The following is a 12,954-nucleotide window of genomic DNA, read 5'->3' on the forward strand; positions in this document are numbered from 1 at the left end:
TGTTTTTTTTTTTTATTTCAATGAGATTTTAACAACATGTTTACATTGTTACTGAATTTTTAATATTGGATTATTCAGTTTCACGTTTGTTCTACATTTTTATAAATGGTTATTCAAAATTTACATGAAAAAACATTGTTTTTATTTTTAATATCTATTATTGTGATGGAAAAAAAATATTATGGCTATTTAAAAATCAACAATTAATTGAATAATTTACTTTGAATATTTTATCAATTATTTGCATGAACTTTGGTCAATATTTATTTAATAAAATTATGTTGCACTCTACTATTTCAATTCACAATTGACTGTTATAATATTTTTTTTTAATTATTTTAATTTCAAAACACAACCTTGATCTCATTTACCAAGTAATTTATAATTTTTTAATATTTAAAATTTAATTATAACAAGGAATGTTTTAATTGAAAAATCATTTATAATACTGTAGATATTTTTGGATAATTGATTTATTGAATATCAATAAAATTAGGTAATCGTTTTCATTATGAAAAAAAATTCAATATAAAATTTATTTATCATCAATCATTCTTTTATTAAAAGCCAATTCATGTCTCAAGGACACTGAAGATTATATAATAAATATCAAACAATTTAAATAAATAAAAAATTTTTTTTTGTAATTATATTTACAGACAGCTAAAAATTCAAATTCAGGCGGTTATTATATGGGTGGTAGTAGCACACTGCCAAGAGGTGGATCCATCATGAGAGCTTACAGTCCAGCATCGTCAATTTTAGCTGGACCAAATGCAACTCCAACACAGCCAAAGACACTTGGTACACCAGGTAATATCAAACAATCCAGTGAAACTAAAAAAAAACATTTAAAAATTCAAAAAACAAACTTATTTGTATAATTATATTTTTACCTGGTTGATGGATTATTTGTAGAAATATTTAAAATGCATGATAACAAAATTAACTTTTAAAAATAGACCCCTGTTGAATAATACTAAAATCCAACTAAAAAAAAATTTAAAAACCCAGTAAAAAGAAATTTTTTTTAATCAAATAATTCATGTAAAATAGTGAGAATGTTATTCGACTGGATCGAGGGGTTTTTCAGTACAAAAATGACTTTAAAATTTACAAAAAAAATTGATAAAATTATTTTAAAAAAATTAATTAGAGTCATTGAAATTGCTTGAAATTTAAAAATAGAATAAACCCCTTGAAGAGTGAATTGGCAATTGTTTTTCTTATTATTTTTTTTTTTTTTTTTGTTACTATGTTTGAATGATTGATGGTAGGTGGTGGTGGTGGTGTTAGTAGTGGTGGTGTTGCACCAGCAAAACCCCTGCGTGGATATCAATGTGGTAAGACACCCCTAGGAAGCCTGGGGGCCTCAGCACGCTTCTCTAGAGACAGCTCTGTATCCCTCTATAGTATACCAGGTCAGTAGAATCCTTAAAAAAAAAAAATTTGCCAAAGGCATGCTAAACTATTATAGCTATCTTTAACATTTACCCTTTGCATACGTAAACACACACATGTCTTCCGAGTATCACCTTTAGGCAATACCTTTTTCAATAAATTATTCATTTTTTTCTTTTTTCCAATTCAAAAAAAATAGAAAATAAAATATAATTTATACTAAAAAGTGTAACTATTAGTTTTTTTTTTTTCTATTATAATTTATTTTGTAGAAAGTTGACTGTAAACACTTGAGGGCTAAAATATTGTCATTACATGTAAACAAGTTTTTTTATTTTGTTTAATTTTCTCAATTTTATTTGTAAAAAAAAAAAAAAAAATTAACAGTGACTAATAAAATTGCCAACAGCTAATGTAATTTATGATGTAAGGAGTTATGCTTTTAGGATTTATTACTTTTTTAACAACAATTACATTATTTAATACGGTGCTTTTGTTATTTTTTGTATTTAATATATAAATTCTTAATTAATGTAATATGATATTTTAATCGTAGATCGAATTCATGGTGAGAGTGGATACATGAGTAGTCCAGAAAGAACTGGTGGTGTTGGTAGCAGCATTGGAAGATATCCAATTGGTCCGTACAGTGCTGGTAGCAGTTATGAAGAGCCATACTATTCACAATATTCCGGAACAGTTACACCAGTTATTGACGAAGAAGCAAGGTAATTTAAATTTTTAAAAAATAATATTAATTTTATTTTTATTATATTTATTTAATTAATTATCAATAACACTGTGTCATGATAACATAAACAATGAAAAAAAAAAACGAAAAAAAAAACAAATGTGTGTTTGTTGGGGATGATGCAGTGACACTGAGCTGTTGGAGGAATCATACAGCTTGTATGGTGTTAAACCATCAGGTCGTCCACCATCTGGTCCCCCAAGATCCCCATTTCCTCCAGGTGCACCAGCTCTACCTCCGGGTCCAACCTACGATGTTACTCGGTACCAACAAATCATCAAAAAATCAAAAATAATTATTTTTAAAAATAAAATAAAATAGTGTTGATGGTGTTACTGAATGTCAAAATGATCCTGCCTGAATTATCATACACATATCAAAAATGATTATTATTAAGAAAAAATAATTATTAAAAATATTGTTGACTTTGTTATAAAAATTTCTAATATTATTTATCTTTTTTTAATTTTAATATCTAATTTTTTCATATTCTAAATTTGTTTAAATAAAATTGTTTATTAATAATTTAGAAAAATTTTAAATTCACAATTGGGCTTATTTATTACTAAGGCAACAATATATTTACATTTTTTTTTTTTTATTGTAAAAGCATGCTGATAATCCACAAGATCTAAAAATAATTGAAAAAAAAAAAAATAAGAGTTATACAGAAATGAGAATGCAGCATGCTCCAATAATTTAAACAATGAGCATTAAATCCTAATGAATGATTAATGAATTAATAATTTATCAATAAAATTTTAATGATGATAAATAATATTAACACATGCTTTATACGTGATAGTACAGTAGTGATAGTAAATAATAAAAATAAATAATAAATGTTGTTTTTTTTTTGAGAATTATAATAAATTGTTTGCTTGTTTTAAAAAATATTAATATTATTGTTTATTTAATTAGGATTAGAGTGGAACACATGGAGAGACAACTTGCAAATTTAACTGGTCTTGTGCAAAAAGCATTGACACATGCTCCACATCCGAGTCCATCACCAAGAGACTATTTACAAGTTCCAGCTGGACGTGATCCATACGCCAGAAGTGCAGGTATAATTTGTTTATTTTTTTATTTTTCTATTTTATAAATAATACATGTTCTAGATTAATTTTTTTTTTAACTGCTAGATTGGCATTTAATGTTGACATAATAATATTAACAATTAGTTGCTAATTTTATACAAAAAAAATTAACTCATTTTGCTTTTAATTATTATTAAAACTAAATTAACAAAAAAAAAAAAAATGTAGTGCACGTAAAACTGCCATGAAATATATGAAAAAGAGAATTTTTTTTTTTACTTTTTTTTTAGTATATATATCAACTATTTAATGTAGCTTTTAAAAAAAATAATAATAATATAATATTAGATTTTTTTTTATGCTGATAATAAATGAGAAAAAAAAATGCTCGTTGCGTATATTAGAATTGAATTAATTATCATGAAGGCCAGGAGGTATAAGCACTGAAAAAAAAAAAGTCAAATTGAAAATAAAAATTATTAAAAGTTTATAAGAAAAAAAAAAAACAATTATTGGCAAAGTAGAATTTAATAATATTGGTTATAATTTATAATGCATATATAATTAAAATTGATGAATTATTTAACGATGCTTCACCTCCTGGTCGGGTTTAATCCTGGGCCCTGCTGTACAACTGCTTGGTTAAATACTTGAAATTCATACAGGCGCAGGAAATGAGTTTGACAAAAACTCTAGTTCCAGCTCAGTCTCAATGCCAGGTGTGTTTTCCTTATTTTTTTTCAAACAAATTATTTAAAAGTAATGAGAAAAATATATTTTTTATTTTATAAAAAAACTGGATATTTTTAAATTCATCAAAATTCATTTTTAAAAATTCAAAAAATTATTTCAATTATAAATTTATAATTTAATATTAAATTTAATCAATTTCTATTTATTAAAAATAATTTATAAATTTTTTTCTCCGCTGTAATTATTTTTATCTCCGTCAAAAGTTTTTTCATTATTTTATCAAATAAATTTTTCTCAGTACTTTGTAATAATTTTAACTATTAATTATTTCTAATTAGCATTAAGATAATTTTTTTTTTTAACTCTTGAAAGAAAAAATATAAAATTGATTCAAAAAAAAAAAAAAAATATACTGATTATATATGAAAAAATAAAATAAATGTAACATTACAGATGACTCGTATTTAAGGACTGATGTTAAACCACCAAAACTAGGCAAAGGTGCGACAATAAAATGTCCTAAGCACGTCAATTATTTTTTCCATAAAAATTTAATAATTTATTTATCAAAAAAAAATATATATTTTTCATTTATTATTAAATTTTTTTGAGTTTATTAATTTACTTTTAAATCAGCATGATTATTTTTAAATAATTTTTTTTTTTTTCTATCAATCAAGGTCATACAGAATTAATTCATTTGGTGTTTAACATTTTTTTTTTTTTTTATAAATTCAACAGATCCTTTTACCAGTCTACATTTCTTAAATAATTTTTAATATTTTATAATTTTTATTATTCAAATAGTTAAATCATTTCGAAATTTTCATTTCGAATATTAATATAGTTCAATATATATTTCAGACAAGTCGGTGTCTTTTGAAAAATCAGTATCATTCAGTGATGAGCCACCTGACATGAATTCACCAAAACAACACTCACCACAACATGCAGGTTTGTAAAAATAAAACAATATAAATTTCTAAAATAATAACTTGATATTTCCAACTAACAAACAAATAAATTTACCAACTAAACTAACAAATTTCTTGTTAATTTTTCAACTAACAAACTTAAAAATATTTAAAAAATAAAAGCGGATACAAAACCAACTAAACCAGCAATAAAATCATCAACTTTGCCTCGGATGTCATCCCAAGGTAACCCTTGATAACTTGTATATTAATTAAAAAAATCTACTATTGTTAATTTAATTTAAAATATAAATTATTAATTCTATTTTATTTAATTTTAATTACAGAAAGAGATAGACATAAACCAACACCACCACCAAAACCAGTTGCACTAACAACTGGTCCATATGTTTATCGTGATTTATCATTAACACCAGAAATGTATAATCAATTACGTGGTTTACAAAAAAAAGCCAAAGATCTACGTCAAGAAGTTAGAAATTTGCGACGAATGTCACAAGCACAAGCACATACTGTTAGAGAAACAATCAGAGATACATTTATTACAATTAGGTAATTTTAAATTTTAAATTTATAATAATTATTGTAACAACATTTTGATAATCTAAATAATATTTGTAATCTTTTTTTTTTTGTTTAGATCAATGCTTTTAACTGGAGGTGACGCCGCATGGGCAGCTGGTGACACTGAAAAAATACGTTTGAGTCGTGAAGAAGACCTCTACAAACAGGAAATGATAAGGCTGGAAAATGATCTAACGTAAGTTTTTTAAATAATCAAATAAATAGCTCGAAATTTATCATTGAATTAATGAAAAATATTAATTATTATTGACAGCGAGCTAGAGAGTACAGTGGAGGAATTACGAGGAAATGTTATCAATCGAAAAACTCGTGTCAATATGTCTGATGTTGAAAATATGGCTTTGATATTAAGTAAATCTAGGTAAATAAATTTTTTTACATTTCTAAATTTATTATAATAATTATCTTCATTGTAAAGTTAATGATAATATTTAAATAATAAATTAATTATTAGCTGAAATTTTTAAAATAAAAATTGAGCCAATTTAATTGAATTTTGTTAATTTTCAATAGCAAAACAGTGGCTGATTTAAAAGTACGTTTTCCAAATTTACAAGAAGGTATGAAAGGCCTTTTAAGTTCTGAAATGGAAAAAGTTGTACGTGAAGAAAAATTTTTAAAGGAAGAACCAGAAAGACTTGAATCAGCTTTACGACGTTGTAAAAAATTAACTGGAACACTCGTCACTTTAAAACGGTAACGACATTAAATTAATATAAAAAATTTTTATTTACATACTTAATTATAACAAGTATCATTTTAAAATATATAAATTATAAAAAAACAAAAAAAAAATTTAATTATTAAATAGCTTGGCGTCGGTGCAAGAGCAGCGATTACCAAATGCAGTTAATATTGATAATGAAGAGACACCACCAACACCAACTTCAGCACAACATTCAAAGGTAAATTTTAATATTTTATAGCTTTATTAATTATCGATTATTATTTTAACCAATTTATCCATTTGAGCTATCAAAATTCCATGCATGATTATATCAACATAAAAATACTAAAGAAAATTTTATTTTTAAAAAAAATTTAATTTGCTTGATTGAAACACTTGAAAATTATGTATGTGTGAGTTGGTAATTTAGAATTTTTTTTTTCTTTTTTTTTATATTAATAAGAGTGAAAAGAGAAAATTGTGTGTGCACTTTAATTATTATTTATATTTTATTTTATTTGATTAAGAAAAAGAAAAAAAATGAAATTTATTTAAATACGCAAATCAGTTTTCCTATATCCTGTGTTATTTATATTATTCATCATCATCAGCATTTCACAGACATATTTCATTCTAAATCAATCGAAATTATAAACTTTTTTTTTTTTTTTTTTTTAAATCAATTTTTAAACTCAAAAAATAAAAAAAGAAAATTAAAAATTTCTATAACAAATTTTATTTTTTTTATTTTTTGTATTTTTAAATTAAAAATGCTTAATAATTTTGAATAATTTAATTAATAAACAAAATCAGCATGTGCAGAGACGATTGTATATATTTTTTTAATTTTTTTTTGTCATTATCACAATAACAGTATTAAAACTTGGTTAATTTTTCGATTTAAAATTGACCATATTTTAATATCAGTCACCAGCACAATTCCCAATAATATAAAAATATTTTTTGTAACAATATAAAGTTTTCACAATTCATGTAACAATAACAATTACGAGCAGAGAAGATGGTTTAATAATTTTTTATAATTAAAAAAAACAAACAATAAATTGTCATAGTTCTGGCGCGCAGTTTTGCGCCAGTTTTAAATATTTAAAAAAAAAAAAAAATGTGAACAAAAATAATACATATCCCGAGTGAAATGAATTATTGATATAAAAAATTAAATATCTATAAAATATAGTACTTATAGTTCCAATTTAATTATCACTAGAAAAATTTTAGAAAAAAAAAATACAAAAAAATGAAATCTAATGTAAACCTTGTAAAAATTAAAGCGATTATTTTTATAAAATTAATAACAACTTAATTTTACTACAAAATTATTTATTTATCTTTTTATTTCAATTAAAAAATATAATTATTAATCTATTTTAATAAACACAAACAATAATCTAGGAATATTATAGCTAAAAAATTTTTTTAGTTAAATGCTTTTGCTCGTATATTGTTCACAATAACATTCGCGATTTTTTTAACTTTAAAACACTTTATTATCATGACATTTATCAACAAAAATAAATCATTAAAAATACATTCTAATAATAATTAAAATAAAAATTAAAAAAGTATTTATAAACCCCTTCTTAGCACATCAAATTAATCAAAGCATAATCATCAAATAATAACGAGGGTAAATTTTTTTATTTCCTGCATTATCATTGTCTCAATGGATCCCTCATACCCCTTCAATGTTTGCTGTATTTTTTTTCATATAGAATAGATTAAAATAACCAAGATGTGACAAAACATTCAAATACTAATCTTTTTTTTTTTTTTTTAATAAATATTGATCCTAAGTTTTTTAATTTAACCCTTATTATTGACCCTCGTGCACAATGTTTTGTCAAATCATTAATCATTATGTGTCTTAGCTGTAAATAAGCACAATATTATATAATAATTGCTATTATTATTATCAACAATTAAAAAAAAAAAAACATTTAAAAAAAAAAAAACAATTAAATAAATAAGTGTTGCCTTGAGCAATTATTATTCCCATGAATTTTTTTTTAAAAAACACTTTTGATATTTACACAAGCACAACATCGATGATAATAATTATTAAAGGTTTATTTAAAATATAATAAATAATTTTGACGATTAAAAATATATAGATATTTTTAATTAAATTAAATATAAAAAAATATGAAACTTTTTATAGTATGGCTGGAAGTGGAGTACAAACTTCAAGGAGGCCATACAGACCAGTCACGAGTAATTTTTAAATCTCATATATATTAATTCATTATTAATAATTATTCTAATTTTCTAAATTTTTTTTTTTTTTTTTTTAAATATATTTTATTATTTATATCGTCGTTATTTTTAAATATTTTTCATTTCATTTTATAATCATCTTTCATAGGACTCAAACTATTCTGCAATAAATAAAAAAATAAAATTAGAAAAATTAATTTATTAATTAGAGGATTATAATTATTTAATGAAATATTTATCAGCAGAATATTTTGGGATAAATTCATCGATTTATATTTTATATTACGAGTCGTTTAAATATTTTTCATTATTATTAATTCGTGCTTGTTGATAATTATTTCAATTTTTTAATTATTCTTCGGTTATTTATTATTGCGAGTATTATTTATTTATATTCTACGCACTGCTATTGATTATAATAATTATTTATATTGTGTTACATAAAATTATAACACGGATATTTAATTTTTTTCATATATTTTTTTACTTTGGTGTTGTTAAATATTTATTCATTTTAAATAATGCATAGCAACCAATAACACACCATCTATTTTATAAATATCTTTTTTTAAATTAAAAAATTCATGTTAAAAATTATACTTTATTTTGCTATGTTTATATTTATTTGTTTTATAAATTATTGTCAATTCTATCGCTGCTTTAACTCTAAAAAAATTATCGGCGAAATGCAAAAAATTTCTTGTCTAAATTATAATTCGCTAATTGTATTTTTTCTTTAAATTTTTTAGAAATAATATCGTGTGATTTTTAATGAGCAATTAACGGGTTAAATAATTTTTTTTTTTTTTATAAATCGAAACACGATCCAATCCATTTCTTATAGTAAGGTGTCCCGATGTTGATTAAGGTTTACATTGGATTTTCTGATAAAAAAAAAATAGATGATAATATGAAAATAAAAAAAAAAAAGAATTATGATAATTAAGTAATTAAATTTGTTAATTAAATTTCATTCTCAGTGGCGTTAATATCTGTCAAACCAAAACTATGTACTCTCCTTCTCTTCTCCTTCGATTTTTGTGTCTAATTATTACAAAAAAAATTGGGAAAACATGTAAATGAGTGACTGAAAGAAATTTTATTGTTTGAAATTTTAAACCTGTTAATTTATTAATTGTAATTAATAAATTAATAAATTGTTAAATTTGATTTACTTATTAAAACAGTGATATTTCTTTTTGTTAAATTCTCATTATATTATTTATATTTAATTTATTTAAAAAAAACAATTATATTTGTAGTATATTTGTGTGAAATTTATTGTAAATTAATTATCAATTGATAATTAAAAATTTTTTTTATTTGTTTTTCAATTTAAAAATTTGTCTTTTTATATTTAAAATCTTTTGATTTTTTTTTTTCTTCTTCTTTTTATATTTTAGCTTTTGATTAATTATTTAAGTCACTATTTATTTTGTAATTACGTATTTTAATCACATTATTATATCACAAGTAATTTTTATGTATTTATTATTTAATGTATTTTATATATTTTTTTTTTTAATTCAATTTTTATTCCCATGTGCTGAGTACACATAAATTTCTTTTATTATTTTTTTGAACTATTTTTTTTTTCTATTTTATTTATTTATTCATCGAAAAAAAAAAAAATATTTTATCTATATAATTCCATTAATATTGCCTTACTATAAGGATTGGACTGAAGGTTTTGTCTGTGTATTTTTTTTTTAATTTTATATTTAATTTTTTCAATCATTATTATTTCGAGAAAAAAAAAAATTTTTTTTTTCATAGAAATTTTTATTTTCAACTTTTAATTTTTATTATATTAACATTGTTATTTTATTATAAATAATTAGAATATTGTGCATGAATTTAGATGCATGTTTGATAATTTAAAAAAATTAATTTAATTAATGAATGAATGTTTATTTTAATAATTATTTTTAATTTTTATTTATTATCCCGACTAACTGTTCCAGTAAAAATTAAAAAAGAAATTAAATTGACTAATAATTATTATTGATAAATTAATAAAACAACAAGACACATTTTTATAATTTTGATTTTTTTGTTTTCTTTTGCTTTTAAGTTGACTAATACCGGACAACAAACTGTGCCAATTGTTAAAGAGCCCAAAATGAGTACTGACTTGTAAAACGCACACTACAAAAATTTCAAAAAAATATATATTAAATTAAAATTTATAAAAAAAAAATGATTAAGTAACCCAAGCACAGGTAACTATCTAACAAATTTTAATTTTATAATTTAAATCCCATATTTATTTATTTATTTATAATAAATTATTTATTTTTTAATTTTTTTTTAACATTAGTATATAGTTTTTTTTTTCTGCATGAAAAAATTATAATTGCACACACTATCAGCATGATAAAAAAAAAAAAAAAATATAAATAATTTGTGTTTTGTAGTTTTGAATAAAAAAAGAAAAGAAAAAAAGCTTCAAGATTTTAATGTATATAATTAACAAATGAAAAATAAATAAATAAATAAATAATTAAAATGAAATAATAAAAAAAAAAAATGATAATTTAAAAAATATAATATTAAAATTGTAAAATAATTTTGTAAACAGACAACTGCCCCTGTGCCAGCGGAACGCACTATCATGGGGTCAACGGGCCTCATCGGGGGAGGGTCCTACCCTGGTGACTCATCCACCGCCTATCAGCAGCGTCCGGAGAACGCACTCGACGCTTTGCTAGATGAATTACAAACATTTTCACGTCCATCATCACAATTGAGTCAAGTATCTGGTATCAATCAAACAACAACAATACTATCATCATCATCAACAACAACAGCAACATCAAATCACATGCCAACAATGCTTGAACTTGGTAGATCAGCAAGTCAAATATTACCAAGTGGAAGAGCACCAAATATATCTGAAATTGGTAGAAAAGGAAGTATTGATTCATCAAGTAGTTTGGCAATAATAACAACAACAAATAGTAATAACAATACATTAAGAAGATTACATTCATATCCATCAAGTTCAGATACAGATACATCACCACCAATTGCTAGAATACAAATAACAAATGATACAAATATAATACAACAACAAAAACCACCAGTACCAGAAAGAAATGCTGAATTATTACAATTAGCAACATCAAGACGTGTACCACCACCTCCACCACCAAGAACAAGTTCAAGATCACCATTAGCAAGTCCAACAAGTCCACAATTACCACCAAGAAATCCAAATATAAATAATTGTAATACATTAAGACGTAGTGGAAGACCAAAAGACATATGTAAACCACCAATGGCTCTACCATCTGGTATTGATGATCAACAACAACAATCACAATCACCACAAACACCAAATATATTATCAACATCAAATTCAAGCTCATGTGAAAGTATCAATTCACAAGAAGGTATGCAAAATAAAAAAGGTAGACAAGAACAATTAGAACAACGTCATCAAGAATTATTAAAAAAACAAAAAGCATTACAAGAACAATATGCTAGATTACAACAATTACAAAGAAATGCATCTGGTTTAGCAACAGTACCACCAACACCACCAGATTTACTTAAAAAAACTGGATCAGAAAGTAATATATTAGCTAAAATGGGACTTGGTATGTCTGCAGCAAGTTCTGGCTCATTAACAAGTTTAACAATTAATAATGGTATTAAAAGTAATAATGAACAACAGCCAATTGGTGTTAGTGAAATTATTATAACACCAGCAACACCATCAGCAATACAAACAACAACAAGTAAAGTTTATGAAACTGATATTCTGTGACCGATAATCGACATATTTCATAATCGTAATTTTATTAATGTCAGTTAACGTCTCATTGTGATGTTATTGGAATTATTATATTATTATTTTCAAATAAATTGAATACTCTTTTCCGTTACTAATCTCCGTTACAATAATTTTGAAAAAAAAGAAATTGTGTTGGATTTTTTTTTTTTGAAAGAAAATATGCACAATTATTATTGTGCAGTCATTTATTAATTAATGATAATTAATGAAAATTTTAATAACAAATTATAATGTTCGTTGATAGATCTATGACATTAGAAAAAAGAAATAGTAATAATTTGTTTTACCATTGTATATTTAAAAGTAGAGACATTAAAATATTTAGATTTTTTTTCTAAATAAAATTGACATTGTCGGTTGATGATGTTTGATTAACGATTAATTAATTTCGTTAATAGATAATTATTATTAGTTGAATTTTAAAATTGATGAAGGATTTAAAAGAAAATTGATAAATTTTAATAAGATATTTAAGATTGCTCGGTTTTGGCTGTTAAATCATATAGATATTTATGTCATCTCGAGGCAAGCAGTTAACTGTTTACCCATAATAAATTAACTCATATTTAAAAAAAAAAAATGAATATTAATCACAATTTGAATTATAATATAAATGTGAAATCACAGAAATTTTTTAAACACAGAAATAGTCTCTATGGTAATTTGTAGTTGTAACGAGGCTGGGTGGAATTAAATAATATTTCGAAAAATATTTACACTTATTAGAAATGAAAGAAAAGAAATAAAATATAAAAAGAAAATTAATGAGAGATTAATGAATAAATAGTAACATCATTAAACTAAAATTCTCTCATCTCGTTTAACAAAAAAAAAAATAATTAAATAAA

The 12,954-nt window shown here is 22.9% G+C and overlaps 1 protein-coding gene across 18 annotated transcripts in view; it reads left to right on the forward strand.

Annotated features, from left to right (window-relative positions):
• LOC122858652 overlaps positions 1-12,686 on the forward strand; it is an 81,906-nt gene extending 69,220 nt beyond the window's left edge. For 3 of the 18 annotated variants that reach the window (XM_044161666.1, XM_044161668.1, XM_044161667.1), the window contains 15 exons: positions 660-813; positions 1,278-1,421; positions 1,958-2,129; positions 2,278-2,415; positions 3,074-3,219; positions 3,858-3,911; positions 4,339-4,386; positions 4,750-4,839; positions 4,983-5,045; positions 5,147-5,372; positions 5,461-5,580; positions 5,659-5,766; positions 5,919-6,101; positions 6,217-6,310; positions 10,889-12,686. In XM_044161666.1, coding sequence (XP_044017601.1) covers positions 660-813; positions 1,278-1,421; positions 1,958-2,129; positions 2,278-2,415; positions 3,074-3,219; positions 3,858-3,911; positions 4,339-4,386; positions 4,750-4,839; positions 4,983-5,045; positions 5,147-5,372; positions 5,461-5,580; positions 5,659-5,766; positions 5,919-6,101; positions 6,217-6,310; positions 10,889-12,079 — 2,931 coding nt within the window. In that variant the 3' untranslated portion in view covers positions 12,080-12,686. Of the gene's footprint in view, positions 1-659; positions 814-1,277; positions 1,422-1,957; positions 2,130-2,277; positions 2,416-3,073; positions 3,220-3,857; positions 3,912-4,338; positions 4,387-4,749; positions 4,840-4,982; positions 5,046-5,146; positions 5,373-5,460; positions 5,581-5,658; positions 5,767-5,918; positions 6,102-6,216; positions 6,311-8,251; positions 8,305-10,381; positions 10,530-10,888 lie in introns of all 18 variants that reach the window. The other 15 variants (XM_044161679.1, XM_044161680.1, XR_006374314.1 and 12 more) reach the window with 14 other exon arrangements.
• The last annotated feature ends 268 nt before the right edge of the window (positions 12,687-12,954 follow it).

The sequence above is a fragment of the Aphidius gifuensis genome, linkage group LG6, assembly GCF_014905175.1.
Source record: "Aphidius gifuensis isolate YNYX2018 linkage group LG6, ASM1490517v1, whole genome shotgun sequence".
Taxonomy (NCBI): Eukaryota; Metazoa; Arthropoda; class Insecta; order Hymenoptera; family Braconidae; genus Aphidius; species Aphidius gifuensis.